The 15,772-nt window shown below is 44.3% G+C and overlaps 2 protein-coding genes across 2 annotated transcripts in view; one reads left to right on the forward strand and one right to left on the reverse strand.

Moving 5' to 3' along the window:
* Nucleotides 1-2,741: 2,741 nt before the first annotated feature.
* LOC139289725 (prostaglandin reductase 3-like) lies at nt 2,742-7,028 on the reverse strand. The gene is made up of 2 exons (XM_070911343.1): nt 6,661-7,028; nt 2,742-4,158 (listed from the first exon to the last, which is right to left on the reverse strand). Exons 1-2 carry the CDS (start codon nt 6,942-6,944, stop codon nt 3,228-3,230), a joined length of 1,215 nt encoding a protein of 404 aa, XP_070767444.1. The 5' UTR covers nt 6,945-7,028; the 3' UTR covers nt 2,742-3,227.
* A 1,939-nt stretch (nt 7,029-8,967) lies between these two features.
* LOC139289722 (teashirt homolog 1-like) overlaps nt 8,968-15,772 on the forward strand; it is a 33,374-nt gene continuing 26,569 nt past the window's right edge. Inside the window, exon 1 of the mRNA XM_070911340.1 lies at nt 8,968-9,139. Within this exon, the coding sequence (XP_070767441.1) occupies nt 9,100-9,139 (40 nt within the window). The 5' untranslated portion in view covers nt 8,968-9,099. The remainder of the gene's footprint in view (nt 9,140-15,772) is intronic.

The following is a 15,772-nucleotide window of genomic DNA, read 5'->3' on the forward strand; positions in this document are numbered from 1 at the left end:
GCCTGGAGGTAAGACTACCATCCCACACTATGAGGGTGATGTCTTTGTTACGTGCCACATGTTCCAGCGAGGGGAAACTGTGGAAAAAAGAGGGTTTAGTGAAAAGAGAGAGAGAGAGAGAGAGAGAGAGACCTTGAGATTTTCACTACCTTGAACGTCAAAGTGCGACAATGAAAACCAGCTCTGTGCCGTGGTCTTGGATCAAAATTTGAAATGGTTTGGAAAGCTATGAGAAGTTGTGATTTCAAGAAGTTTGATGTCAAGAATTGATTTTTTTTCTTTTGCTTTTCTTTTAAATAAATAATATAAAGGTGAAAAGGGAAAAGACAAAACATTTTCATTTCAAAGCGAGAGTTTGTAACCTCTGCTGAGGAGCAGGCCACAGTTATGGCCTAATGGTAATTGCTACGACGTAGCACACATAGAGAAGAGTCATAAAGTCAGCAAACGGACTTAGCTAACATTAGTCACCATAAGCTACTGGTCATACCAGACAAATGCAGGCAATGCAATTGTGCTCTAATGAAACCAGCACATTCACAATTTTTCCTACTCTATGAAATCAATTTAAAAATACTTGTTATGATCTATGCTATGAATTGAAGTCATTCACATTCACATCAGGTTGAAAAGGGTAAACTAACTTTACTCCCCATTACTTCCATGTACGTAACTGTTTAAATTTAACTGGCGTGTTAATGACCCTTTCTGAGGAGAAGTACTACAGTAACCCTTGACTAAAATGAGAGAGACACTTAGCATAATGCCTGGAATGAAGAAATGTTCCCGAAGTTTCACCATCACACTAGTCCGCGAATGCTTCTCCAGAAGACCTTCTCTATCTTTAATGTCTTGTTTACGCTCCACGGTTCCAGGTTGCTTCAATGCGATGCCAGTTAGCAGCCTCCGACTGCAACACAATCCAATTAAATAAAGAGTGTTGTCTCTCCAGGTTCCTGTGTTCTCTAATTGGGGCTGTGACTGCTCACTAATCAGCGGAGGTACAGGTAGGCCCTGGAGGACGTCGAGACGAGGCCTCTCCTGTTAATTGAAGAGATGCTAAACCCGGCCTCCTCCTCCTCCTCCTGGCCGTGCAACATGGATGCACACAGTACTCAAGCATGCTGAATTCATCTAAACATCCGCGTGCATCATCATCACGTCTCTCGCCGTTTGTGTGGCTGGCGTGTAAGAGCTTGCTTTCGCATCATAACGCCTGACCAAACAGTGGTGTCACAGAGGTGATTATATATCATACATATAATTATATTCTATAGTTTAACAATTTTTGTTCTGCTGTTCTGATAAATTCTATTTCATATTCATCTCTCAGTGTTGGTTTCATTTCTTCTTTTTATTATATATATTAATCTAATTCAAACCAAGTCAACAATTTTACCTTGCACAAGAGGCTAAAGGTCATGGGTATGTGTAGGTGGCCAGAAGTGCCACACCTCCACGTGCCAGGAAGTGGGTCAGGATTTTATACAGTAGCTTTTAATAAAGACAGTAAGACAGCAAAGAAAATGAAGCCTAACTTAAGAAAAGATGTGACTTCAGGGAGCATTCACTACCCAGTGTTGTGCCTGTCTGGTATGATATACTATGACAATGTATGAAATTAAACTTTCTAACAAGAAATTTAGTGAATATAAGCAGGCTTGAAACATTTGGAGAGAGACAAAGGGAAAAAGAAATCAAATATATTGAAACTTGAGAAAACGTTTCTACATGAATCACTTTCTTGCTGTTGTGTTTAAGTAATCATTTAAAAAGTGATATTTTCACAGTTTGCAGTTAATGCTCATCACAACAGATTGTATTTGGATAACGACCCCTTACCAGAAAAACATATTAAAATATTGGAAATCCCTGTAACTAAACCTGAAAGAGCCCACTGTCTATGTCAAAGACTATCAGTGCCGTTCTGACGTTCCTGCACGGGATGGATTCAAAATGGCCTTGGCCTGGTGTGTTTCTGATTTCCTGTGCCGTCTGGCGAAGGGAGCAGCTTTGCATGCTGGGGTCACACCTGTAACGTATTTCACACTGGGTTATATTTTGAGTGGCCACCTGGATGAGGAAATAACATGTTCACAGTGCATGAACACTACAGCCCTCCCTGCCAGGTAGGAACAGGTGTTTGTTTTAGACTACATGCAGCACATTAATACAACATGGACCGCTTCAACATAGTGTCTCATTTCTGCGCCTTGCTTTTGAATAAAATGGGTTAGCTGAAAAAAGGTCTTGAAAACTTTCCACCTATTGAGGCTTTAAAAGTTATAATGAACCCTTATCTTCTAAGTCTTTTTTATTTTATGTGGAAATTATCTGCCACGTGACTAAACTTCCTACTATATGTTGTGCTGCTTTGTTTCTTGTTTCCAAAACTAAATTAAATACAAAACAATGGAAATAAAAAAAGAAATGTCAAAGGGCATTCCACAATACATTCACCATAAGTGATTCTTTTTTTCACTTGCAGTGGGGAAAAGTAATGGCATTTTCTGGTCCGATGCTGGTTAGCTGGACTAATTTTATAGGTTTTTTATTATGTGCAGCTTCTGGGCATGTGAATGAAGAGATTGATTGTGTGAATGCCGTTTCTGTCAGCCACAAACAGGCAATGAAATACCAAGCACACCTGGAGCAGCACTCACTTTTGACAAGCGCGTACCAATGTAAGCCCCCTATTAGAAAAAAAAAACCCCGAAGTCTATCATAAAACATTTATGGTAGATAAAGTGCCAAAGAGAATGCTAGGAGCACATTATGGCAGCAGGTCTGAAATAATTTCAGAGGTGGACCTGAACCAGATGGTGGGCACACAAGACGAAGAAACGCAGTGAAAACACATTTTCTGGGTGAAATTACAGAGGCTTCCGTTTCTGATTTTTTGATTTCAGAATATTTGTGCAATCTTATCGTCAATACATAGTTATTACTTTTATGTTTTTTATACTTTAATTCACTCTTGCAAATGAGGGACTGCTGAACCCTCACATTAATGATAAAATAATACCTTTGTATGTCGTTGCAAAACCATGAGAGCAGAAAATAGTTGCTTATTATATTTATTCATGAAAGCATTGTGTAGCTTTACTTATAGTTCTATATGAATCATCTTACAAAAATAAAGAACATAATCTCTGTTCAAAATGATTAAAGCCCTACAGTTTTCCGTTTAAGTATGATTTGTTTTAGCGCATTAACAATCAGTTAAATCACAGCTTACTATGGCTAACAGAGGGTGGTGCCACTTCCACCACCACCTTGCCCAGGTTTTTCCCAGCATACATGTAGTCCACGGCCCGGAAGACTGACTCCAAGCCTACGAACCTCCCCTCCTGTGCCAAATCCCCACAATCCACCTCACACACAAGCTTCCCCTTGGCAAACATCTGCATCATGCTACCCAGAGCCTCCCTGTAGTCACTCAAGAAGTGGGGCAGGAAGAAACCCCGAATGCTGGCCGACTTCTGGAGCAGCTTGACCGGTAACGTTCCCCCTCTGAACGGTGGGATCCCGGATGCGGTCTGGTACCCCGAGATGAAGCCGATCACTATCAGCCGGCCCTTATTGGCCAAACTGTTCACTGCGAGTTCTAAGACGCTGCCTCCGACTGACTCATACACCACGTCTATGCCTTGTGGGTACTCTTTCCTCAGGGTCTTGGCCAGGTCTTCGGTGGTGTAGTTGATCGGCCTGTCGCAGCCGATGGATTTCAGGAAGCCGGCTTTCTCGTTGGATGAACAGGTCCCAATCACGTGACAGCCGGCCTGTTTGGCAAACTGCACTGCAAACTGTCCCGTTCCTCCTGCAGCCGCCGTGACCAGGACCGTCTCACCTTTGGCCAGGTCGCCCAGACGTTTCAAGGCGATGTGGGCCGTGGCACCGCTGACCAGCAGGGTGAGGAACTCTGGTTTCACCGCGGGGACAGGCACACTTTCCTTGGCTGGCACCACCGTGTACTCGGCAAACGCGCCGCTGCCGAAGTAGGCCACAGTGTCCCCGATGGTGTAACGGGAGCTGGCGCTGAGGCCGAGGCCAACAACCTCACCGATACCCTCGAAACCAGCATCGAAGGGGGGCTTCACCGAGGGGTCGTAACGGCCTGCTGAGTAATTAATATCAGAGGCGTTGACACCCACAAAACTGAAACACAAACAGAGGAAAAACATAGGGGAGAAAATAAAACTGTTACATGATGAAGCCAAATGCATACATGCAATCATGCACAGAAGCTTTTGTGTGGTCATTAGTGTGAGCACATATTCCCTGAATTCCTGTCTGAAGGTCAGGACTTCAGCTTCCTTCTCCAGACATGTCTGCGCGGGGCACAAACACTTGGTTTTGTTTTGGCAATGATTCCTTTTTCTCTGGAAGAGAACAGTCTGCACTGACAGGGAAAGGTTTGTATCACAAAACACATTGCGTGATGTCATGATTCATTGTCTTCAGAGACACCCACAACAAACTGCACTTTTAAAATCTTAGATAGTTGCCTCTTGCCTCAACACGAAGACGGCGGTTTTCATCTTACTTTGGTAACATGTTGGAAACAAATATGTGAGAAAGGAATGTATAAATAAATCATTTACTGTCTTTTAGAGCGGCACGCATGCTGGGCCTCATTACTGTGCATGTCACACGTGTACTTTGAGCTTGTAGATAACGCTTCTGTGGTTTTATAGATGGGCCACAATGATATAACAAAACACCTTGGTTCGACTACTTTACATCTAACAGGGAGATATTATGTTAGCATCAGAACTATTTCACTGCACATAACTAAAAATGTTGAGCCATTTGAGTTTAAACTAATTAAAATGAGATGATATTTGTGACAATCAAAATCTGTTCAAACAAACATTTGGAACACTTTTAAATCTAATAACATAGCGTTCACTACAGCAAACTGCAAAACACTCAGTAGCATTACAATATAATAACATGATAGGTGTTCTTGATGTGTGTGACGACAAATGCTATGAAAAATACTAAATGAAATTTAAGGTTTCAAGGCCTGTATTTTCTTTTTATTTAAACTAAAACTAATATTTGAAAATGATTTGTTTTGGAGTGGATTCTTATCAGAAAATAATTAAAAGCGAATGTGTGATTTTGGACCAAGCACTCATGACGGTCCAGATCGAAAAACATCATAGAAAGCAACATCATACAATTTGATGCCACCTCTGTCTTTCATGTGCCGGTCGAGCACTTGCCTACATGGTTGCGACTACATTTAAGTTTAATTCAAAGGCGCACACACATGGACCATCTGTGACGGTGCGGTGCACCCGCGAGTCTTGGGACTTGAGGATTCATTGCATGTTGAAAAAGACCTGCTTCAATGATGTCATCAGTAACATCTAAAATAAAGAAAAAGGGTTTCATTTGTTTCCTGTGAATTAATCCGCCTCTTTCACTGCAGTCGTTTCAATTATCAATTTATCACTCTGAGATTCCTCATTTAACACGTTTATACTTTAGGTTTCATTAGGATTGCACTGACGCTGTGCAATAATGGATAACTGGTTCTCAGTTTGCACCACAATCCCACAAACACAAGTATTTATTTCCTCGGTTTGTTAAAACATCGTTACTGATCTCATGACTGCGGTGCCTCACTGATATGGATAACGGTCAAAGGTCTAAGTTCACTTGCACCTGATCACTGTCTTGCAAGGCAACAACACACTAATGTACTGTGTTCTACACTCAATCTGACGGACGGTATATATGTTATTGGCACTAAATACCACAATAAACCCAGAGGTGCATTTGTGTTGGGCTAATTTAACATTTAAAATCAGATCCGGCACACACACACTCAGTAGTGCAGTAGTAAATCAAAATGAGGGTAAGATATTACCTCCGGCTGGAATCAGAAATGGAACCAGAAATCCTACTATTTTCAAAAAGATCATTAATTCATGCCTTTCCCACCTCACACGAGCAAAATGTAGTTTAATACTATTTATCAATTTATATATTATAATCATTCAGTCCATGTCAGGCTGAAAGAGGCATGGAGACTGACTTCAGGTGGGTCCGCTCTTCCCTAACCGTGACTACACTGCTGGGCTCTGCTGCTGCTGAATGAGAGAAATGATGCTGCAGTTCCCGCGCCATGTAACACTGCATCTCCTTCTCCATCATCTCCATCTCTTGATGCCAGTCTGAGCACCCCCTCCTCCCCTTCTTCTCACCCCCCCTCATGACTTTCTGTTTGCAGTTTGGTGACGTAGAAAGACAGGAGGACAGAGGGAGAGAGAGAGAGAGAGAGAGCGAGAGAGAGAGAGAGGGGTGGGGGGGTGGTGGGGGGGGGAGAGAGAGAGATGCCGAGATGGATTGATAGACAAATGCAGAGAGGGCGGAACTTGGAATTACAGTACAGCGCTTATTCCTCACGTATTTTGCCATCTTGTGATGATGATGATGATGATCGCAGGTGCAGGACATGGGTGACTCGAGGTAAGCGGAGCCCTTTCTACAACTTCTCAACATTACTGTGATAGATCGACATCAAATAATCATCCACAAATAGACTCATGTGGCACGCGTTGGGCCACCGATTGCTACTCGCGAGCGCGCAGAGGCGAAAGCAGTGTGTTTTCCGCCTTTCACCTTTGAAAAGCAACAACAACTTACCGATTTCTGACGAGCAAGTCCGCGTCTCCGGGGGTCGGGACCGCCACGGTTTGCATAGAAACGGCCTCTTTGAAATTAGGACTCAGCTTGTTTACGACCAGCTTTTTCATGGCGCTCGGTATGGAGGATCCCTGAAAATCCATGAAGTGCGCGGAGTAGGACATGTCTATGATGAAGCGCCGTGCAGCCGGATGAACTCCTGAAAGTGCATCGGTGCCTCCGCGCCCCCCGCCGATTACCGATATCGCTCTCCTGCCGTTTCTCGCCCACAGCAGGCTGGACATGGCTCCGAAATGTGACAAAGTTCACCAACAACTTGACGTAACGTTTGTGGCGGCAATAAGCCTGACTGCCATTAGCCTGCGCTGTAGGCTTTCACCCCCCCCCCCCCCCCACCCTTCTGCACATGCACAGCGTGCAGGCCAGGCCGAGCCGAGCCGAGCCGGACTGGGCCAAAACGCGTCTTTAAACTAAAACAAAAGCCGCCATGCTTTGTAGCGCGAATCTCGGTTACTTGTGCAGAAAAACACAACAAGCACAGAATCGAGTATTTCGGATGAAAACGTTGCGCTGGCGCAGCCTTGCGAGTGGCACAGCGGCGCCCCAGACTTGTCGTCGGAGTCCCTCCCCTTCCCGGACACAACACTCACTTCCTAGTAAGGTGAAACAAATCAATCCTCGTCTCCCAACAAATCCTCAGCCCGTCTTCCTCCTCGCGAAAACGACGCCAGCCCCGCCGGATCTCTTCAAACGTCTAGAGACATACACCAGAACCGAACGGCGTGTTGTGCAGCCGCGCTCCCGCCTGACTCGCATGTTGCATGGGCATGTTTTGTGCCCACATGTAGGCTACACCTGTAACCAAAGCCCGTGTCCGCGATCCTCAGGGAGGGCTGCTGGCAGTCCACTCCGCTGGCACGGCTCATGTAGCGGTGTTATCATCTGTTGTCATTTTCTGGAAGCATCTACTCAAAAACCATGTACCAACATATTGGACCATTGAACCCTCGCCCCCCCCCCTCTCTCTCAGTGGGAGTCGAACCCTTAACTCGAGTTTATAAGCTAAAACATGACACCTAAGTTGTAGCAACCTCGTGCTTGAGTCATACTTGTTGTGGTTTGCGATACATGTTGATATAAGTTTGTTTTAGTTGACCCCCCCCCCCCTTTTACTTCCGAAGGGATCCTTTTCCTTTGTCGGAGGTTCGGGTTTTTTAAAGCAAAGGAGAGAGCGAGAGGGAGGGAGAGAGAGAGAGAGAAGGGAAAACAAGACAATTAAAAAGATTGACAGGTAGGCTCCTCTGTCAGGGGTGACGCTTGTGGAGAGGGGAGGAGTAAAAATGTAGCAGGAAAAGCCACTCGATGCGTCTGTCTATCAGTTGAGACTGTCTGAAACAGCTTCTGGATCCACCGCGTTTCCATTTTTTCTTTTTTCGGGAGACCTCGGATCAGTCTCTGGAGTTTTTTTCTCTCTCCCCCCTCTTTGTGCTTTTTAAAGAGACAAATATTTTAGTCCATGTCGACCTGATCTGCTGCTGGCGAAGCTTGGATGCGCCTGCGTCTTGTTTGTTTCCCCTCTCTCTCAAGTGATATCCTATCCACCGCATCAACCACCCCTCCAAAAAAAAAAAAAAAAAAAAAGAGACCCGACTCTGTCCAAGATGCGATGAGATGAGCGGTGGAAATTATTTCCACGACTCTTAAAACGTAAGTAAGAGAGAAAGCCTGCTCGTCTCGTTTATTATTTTTTCAATGGGAGAGAAAGAGGGAAGGAGGGGAGGGAGGGAAAAGTCTCCGCCGGACTGGTGAGGCTGGATCCGGGCTGAGGTGGCGTGGTGGTGACGGGACTGACATTAACCCATCTAATGCCTGTCTGTCTATTTTCTCCTCTCCCCTTTCTCTCTTTCAGGTCTCTGGCAAAAGAAGAGAAGGAAACACAAGGATACATTACTTATCAGAGCCGTGCGCTGCGCTCACACGGGACTTATTTGTTTGGTTGCCGCCAGAGTTTATTTATTTTCTAGTTTTGGTGTGCGTAAAAGGCGCAGCAAAGTATCGTCCCCCTCCAAACAGCACTGGAGATTAGGGGATTTTTTTTCCAGGGGGAGTGAACTGAAACTTGGGTTTCAAGGTGCTTTCTTGCTGCTGCTGCTCCTTCTTTTTTTGTTGACCCTGCCATGAGAGACATGAAGGAAGATGATCTTTGATGGACATGAAGGTGTCAGGAGCTGGCCGAATCCCTTCGTAATTTTTGTGCTCACTGTCGAAGCCGATCCAGCGGTGAAGTCCAGAAAAGAGCAGCCGATTTGAGAAGACGACATTTTCACCTCCGAGATCAAAACCCTTTTCCCCGAAAACCGGGATGATTTTCCAACACTGATAGACTTGATCTGTTTGTAATTCCTGCATGAGAAGCACCGTGGAAAGTGAAGGGTCACTATGCCGAGGAGAAAGCAGCAAGAGCCGCGGCGATCAGCAGGTATAACCCGCCCCTCTCCATAACGACCATTTCCCATCCCAGTAGCCAACTAGTTTTTATTTACAAGTGTTAAATGAAAATATGTCCTCCCACGTCCCATGCTTTAGTCGTGCTGCATGCTGAGATTTATTTTACAACTCTGTTTAAATTCAATTTGTTGTGTTATAAACACAGCGCGCAACTCAACCCCTGACCCACAGTTGTGTTTAAAATGCGTCTTAATTGCGTAAATGACGCACACAACTGCGCAATGGCACTAAGATTTTTTTCTTTTTTATCCTCCTTTGCCAGGAAAGTTCTCTTAAGAATGGTGAGATAAACTAAATGGCATGTTATGGGGATAAAAGGGAGCTTTTGAGGTTCAAGAGTGAGTAATGATGAATAATTGACTGGGAAAGAAGGGGGAAAAAACTGGTGAAAGCCGCTTTTTTCCCTTTCTTTCTATTTTATTAGAGGATTGCCATCCTTGATTTGATGCGTGATTGATCGCCTGTCATGTGGCAGTCTTTGATCTATTCATCCCTGATAAACATCAATAAATCCCTCCATGAAGACAGGCATGCCTCTGGTAGGTTTAGCCACACACACACACACACACACACACACACACACACACACACACAACCCTCCTGTTGTCTCAAGCAGGAATCGAAAAGCAACAAAAAAAAGTTGCGAATTGTGCTGTAAAATCACCTCCCTTTTATTTTAAGGGAAGGCACTGAAAGCAGACGAAAGGACGGTGTGTGTGTGGAGCAGATCACAGGGAAAATCAACCCAAACACTCCTCTGTAATCAGGTGTTTGATTCCCCTCGTATGTGCCTTTTCTTCATGGAGATAAATGTTGAGGGTTTTTTTTTTGCGCCATCCAAATTCATCCCACATTCACAGTAAGAATCAGTCCAGTAATGAAATCAATATCCACTGCTGGAGGGGAGTATTATATTTGCAATGTGACCAACTGATAAAACCAGGTCTTGGCAGAGGACCGACAAGGTTGACTTCTAGTGGTTTGGATTTGGACTCCCCCCTTTTTTCCCCTCGTCTCCCCGCAGCCTTTAAACAAATGTAAATGAGTGACAGGGGTTTCTACCTCTGTGCTAATGAGGCCGAGCCTTTGAAGTTAGGCATTAACAACTGGAGTGAACAAAAGACAGTTACAGAATTTTAAAGAGATTTTGAAATATGAGGTGCAAAGCGGGTCGAACAGGAGGGCCAGCCGACGAAGACTTTGAACTCAGCAGGTTTTTATCATTTTAAGCAGGGAGCTGGTGGTGATGATGGTGGTGGTGATGAGGATGAGGAGGAGGATGAGAAGGAGTGTAGGATGGAGAACATTCAACCGGTGCTCGCTGTCGACTTCTTTCTTTCTCCCTTGCCTTTCTAGCAAAGCACTTTTTTTCGCATGGTTTCTGGCCCACACTGTGAAAGAAAGGATTCAGATTTAGATAGCCTCACTTGACTTTTCTGAGTGTGTGTGTGTGTGTGTGTGTGTGTGTGTCTGCGTTTTGGTTGTTGCTTTGGCGAAATGGCCCGCTGGAAAAGGTCGGCCATGGTGGGAGCAGAGTGACTCCCGTTAGGTTTCTGCATGTAGATGGAGGCATGAAAACATGACATCGCTGTGACCCCTCCCTCCCCTCCCTTCTCTCACCACACACACGCATACACTCTTTCTCACACACACACACACACACACACACACACACCATTGATCCATTACACTGTCCACTGAGTGCCATGCGCATCATGGGTTGTAATGGTCAATCACAGCTTGGCAGACGGGATGCTTTCCATTCTTCCATGAACATGACAGTCGGTCAGAGATAGCGCCCTCCACTCCACGCTTCCAGCAGCAACAAATAACACACACACACACACACACTCACTAGGCTAGCCTGATGCTCCACTGGGAGCTTGGCACTGACCTGTGGCTTCCTCTCTGTGCTGCTGCTCAGAGAGAAAATTGCTCATGGTGGGACTGTGCATGGAAACCAGAGCTCAGACAATTAAAACAACAATAGCAGACTTGTCTCGACAGTTTTTTTTTCTCACCTTGTACCATTTTTGGTGAATATTATTTGTTATGTAATATTTATTTTAGTGTTTTGAGGCCAAATCCTGCATAACATATTCCACAACACCAGAAATGACAAAAGTCACAATTGTGGATTTCTTTGATCAGTTGTACAAAATTTACAGTTAATTTTCCTTTAATGTAGGCAACTTATAAATAAATGTCTTTTATGGTCAGCTTAATTTTTGGAATCCTTATTCTCCCCTAAATTCTTAACATTTTTGGAGGATTTCGAGGGCAGATCTTACACTTACATATAGACTATTCTGATTTTGACATATCATTTAATGTATTTTTTCAAAGAGTAATTTCCTCAAGTAATACTTTGAAGCTTGTGTGTGTGGTGTGAAGATCCACAGAAAATGGTCAAGACACAAGAATTTTCTTTTTTTTTTTACAGAAAAAAACATTTTTATAGTTTTTATTTAAAAATCCATGTTCAGAAACCCAAATAGTGAAGCCAGGATGGAAAGAAACCTCGAAAGCCTGCATTAGAAAATGTGTGAAAAAAGTGTATATATGTTTCCCTCTTTCCAGTGTGCATTTTATTGTGCACAGATGCGTCCTCCTGTGTGCGTTATTACACTTGTGGCCTCACCCCGTCACTAAACAAGTTGATTTAAAGGTGAGGAGGACAGGAGGGAAGGCAGGAACAATTAAAAGACGGGGAATGGAGTGACGCCGTCTTTCATCCGAGGCAGGCTTAGATAGTCTTACGGGAGGAAGACGAGGAGGAAGAGCAGATAAGATAGTCGCTCTTATTTCTGTGGAGCATGATGGTTAATTATAAGAAAGACAGTGTGTGTGTGTGTGTGTGTGTGTGTATGTGCGTATAGTGGGGTGTGTGGTGGTGGGGTGGTGGCAAGGTTGCTTCCCGTTGGCTTCATTAGAGAGAGCCCTAATTATCTGTGGAGCTGATGGATTTGTGACAGGCCCTAACGATTAATGCTGACAAATTCAGTAAGGTGTCAAGTCCGCAGCTGCCTTGATGTAATCAAGTTGATATTATACAGTCCCCATAGCCCCTAGTGCAGCACCAACTCAATTTGCCTGTGCAGGTGACAAATGGACTTTGCTACCTGACTAATCACGTCAGGAGACAATGCCAGTTAATGACCTCAGTAAGCCCCCGCCACCCCCGCCACCACCCTTATAACCTTGTAATAAGCAAGCCAGGCCGGTTACAGCACATCGCTTTTTATTTCCAACAACCTACATTCCCTTTTGTTTTCCTTTGAGTGTGATTTTTTGTGTCGAGGTAGCCGTGCGTTTTCTCAAAGTTTCCTCCTTGTTTTTCGGGGGACTGGAATGTGAGGGTGGAAATTCTCGAAACTGTTGCAGGAGATTTATTTATTTTTATATTAATGACACGACTCAGGCCTGCTCTAACCGCCTGATGGATCAGCACTCCAAAGTAATCGCAGGAACCATCTTTAAAAAATATATAGACGTTCGGCTGAAGTTTTTACACTTTTGCATGTGTTGCAGCCCTGCTAGTAAATCACCACCACATCATAACACGTACTTTGGCTGAGCGCCCCCCCTCCCCAGCTCGGTGCTGTAGCCGCCTCGCTGAAGGCCTCCAGTTTATTCCGACCTGGAGAATCACAGTGCCCAGGGATTAATGATTTTGCATGCCCGGGGTGGCTAAGATTACACAGCGACCTTTGTGCTCTTACTTGACGATGCTGTTATGTGATATTCTCCCCTCGAAATAATCAGCATGCAGAGATTTATGTGCCCCCTACCCTTCTGTCTACACCAGCGTCCTGAGGAGTACAGCAGTGTGTAGCCTCTAGGTGTCTGTGTGTGTGTGTGTTTTTTTTTTTCTTTTCAGTTTTAATATTGCCGGATTTGAATACCACCCTTTCCTGAGAATTAGAACAGTCTTGTTTTGATGAAAAGTTGATTTTCAGCAAAGGAACTAGTGCCTTTGGCGTGAAAGTAGGAGCTGGTTATAACTTCCGATGGCTTGAAGGCAGCACAGCTTCTGAGAAATGAGAAGTTTATGTTAGAATTCAATGAAAAAAGTGTGTGTGAGAGAGAGAGGGACAGGCAGACAGCGGCAAAGAGAACGTCTGTGTGTGTGTTTGTAGCTTAGCACTGACCGGTGTTAGTTTTCCTGGAATGAATAACTTGAACGAGTGTAACGGTAACCACGCCATGTTAGTCATCCTCTTCAGCGGGGCCTGCCTTCAGATTCCTTCTCTCGTTCCCCACACAAGAGCACGAAAACAGCCTCTAACAGCAGCTCCACATATTTCTCACTTCTGACTGTCATATCTGCTCACTATTCCCAATCAAAACGAGGGATATCAGACAGAGCAGGAACACATATTGATCCACAGCAGCCCGTTTTATTTACCCCCCTCCACTTCAGTTATGCTGTATGTTTCCTGGGCATTCCCTTTAGCGTGTGTTTGTGTGTGTGTGTGTGTGTGTGTTTGGCGGTCGGACTCGGCTAGAGGTTACGCTAATTGGAGCGGTGGTGTCGTTAGCAGGTGGCATCGATCGGCCTCGTCGATAGCCACTTTTGCTCTCGCGCCACCCTCCGAAACTATTAGTTAAATTTACATCTGGGATTTGAGGCAGTCAAAGGTCAAACATGCTCAGCTCGCTCCTCTAATGCCTCGAGTCACCACGAGTGCCCCCGTGTTTGTGTGCTATTAGTTCTTAGTTACATGCATTAGTAACATTTATTATCCTGGCAAACGCAGGCATTGCACATGGGAAATTCTTACATACCCATTTACAAAACAGTTTCAACATGAAAGTTTTTTTTTTTCCAGCATTGATTATCAATGAATAGCAAATATAATCAAATGGAAGGTATTAGTAAGGTTTAAGCAGCATGTGTTAATCTTTTCCTGTTCACATAGATAAGGATATATTTCACACCACAGCAGTAATAGCCCTCCTTGTCTCTTTTTCTTTCTCTCTCTCTGATTCTTTCCGGGGCATTCTCAACAAAAGCTGCCCTAAGGGCACGCTGTTACCATCACTAGCAGTGTGTTGCCCTTGCTGCACTTTAGACAAACACACACACACACACACACACACATACACACACCGTCAACCATAAACACAGACAGTCAGACTGACTGACAGACAGACACACACACACCTACACCTAATGCTTAAGTGCAGCCAGCATGTCTCTGTGGGAGGTCATAATGGAGGTGGCTTAGTATGATGGGAAATCATATCATTAAAGCAGCCAGATGTGCTTTGTTGCCTGCCTTGCAGCACATAAAAACAGCAGCAAGTCATGGGATCCAAAAAAAGGAAAAAAAAAAAACAAGTCTGAGAAAATCAAGTCTGAAACAGATAGAAAGCAGCCCTCTGGGACTGGGCTGACAAGCAGTCTTACTCCTGACTGCCATAGAAAAACAATTTCCCCCCAAATAAAGAATTTTTGTTCTCACTTTTCAATGTTGCAGCAGCATAACAAACTATTTTTTTTAACATCCGATTCAGATTGGACTGAAAGCTTTGATAAACGGCGTGCTGTTGCTGTTATCAGCTCTTTGTTAAGTGTGCTTAATTACTATGTAATATTTGTGTTGTGCTGAGTAATTACATTTTGTTAAGGCTCCACAGAGGGGATGTCAGGCTTTTGAGCTCATTAATGAAAATTGTTCATATGTTGTGTTTTTTTGTTTTTTTCCTTCTTTTTCTTCTTCCCCGGCACATAATTTGAGACATGAGGAAGATAAGAGGGGAAGCGTTCAAGAGAAGTAGTCGTGCAACATTTAAGGCACAAAAATTGACATCTCAAATTTTCTTAAGTAAAGTATTACATTTGCCGAGGGTAAATTTGCTCTCTTGATCAGTGCAGTGCCTCCTCGAGAGGCTATGTGAAAGTCTGCTAGAGCCAAATTTAACATGTTACTTCTATCAATAAAAGATGAGCAATTACAGAATATTTTGTCTAATAAGTATTTGAATTCCTCAGCGCAGGGAGAAAAAAAAACAAACATGTAGCTTACCCACTCATTACATCAGTTAGCAGGGGGAGTGAGAGGCAGCTCTTTGATGCCAACAAACAAACAAGACAAACGAGATGGGCCCACTACAGAAGAGCAAAAGCCCTATCCAGGGACACCCAACTCCTGCGCACTCCTCCGTCTCTTCTTCCTCTACGCCTCTCTGCGCCTCTCAACCTCTCTCTCCCCCTCTCTTTCCGTCTCTTTCACGTACCTCTCATCTCTACTCTCATTTCTCGGCACTCCCTCTCCCTTTATTTCTCGCTCTTTTCCCCTCTCCAGTATGTTTCTCATCTCGCACCCCCCCCCTCTCTTCTGGATAAATACTCGGTCTTTGCCACTCAAAAGCAAAGAGAAAAGAGAGAGAAGTGCTGGTGGTAGAGGAGGAGGATGGGGGGGGGGGGGGGGGGGGGGGATGAAAAACGGATGAACAAAATGTTTTCTTCTTTTTTTTGTCCTCCGCTGGTTGTACCTCATCAGATAAAGTTAGGTGGAGATCGTCGGGGAAATGAAAAGCCAGAAGGGAAACAAATGAGGGAAGGAGTGAAAGAGTTTAACTGTACATTCTTGATTTT

Source organism: Enoplosus armatus, chromosome 9 (genome assembly GCF_043641665.1).
Source record: "Enoplosus armatus isolate fEnoArm2 chromosome 9, fEnoArm2.hap1, whole genome shotgun sequence".
Classification (NCBI taxonomy): Eukaryota; Metazoa; Chordata; class Actinopteri; order Centrarchiformes; family Enoplosidae; genus Enoplosus; species Enoplosus armatus.

Bases quoted from the DNA above. Each gene is read 5' to 3' on its own strand.
- LOC139289725 (XM_070911343.1), bottom strand. From the start codon at position 6,944: ATGTCCAGCCTGCTGTGGGCGAGAAACGGCAGGAGAGCGATATCGGTA. The intron at 4,159-6,660 runs GTAAGTTGTTGT...TTTGTGTTTCAG, and splicing joins GACTTGCTCGTCAGAAATCG to TTTTGTGGGTGTCAACGCCT.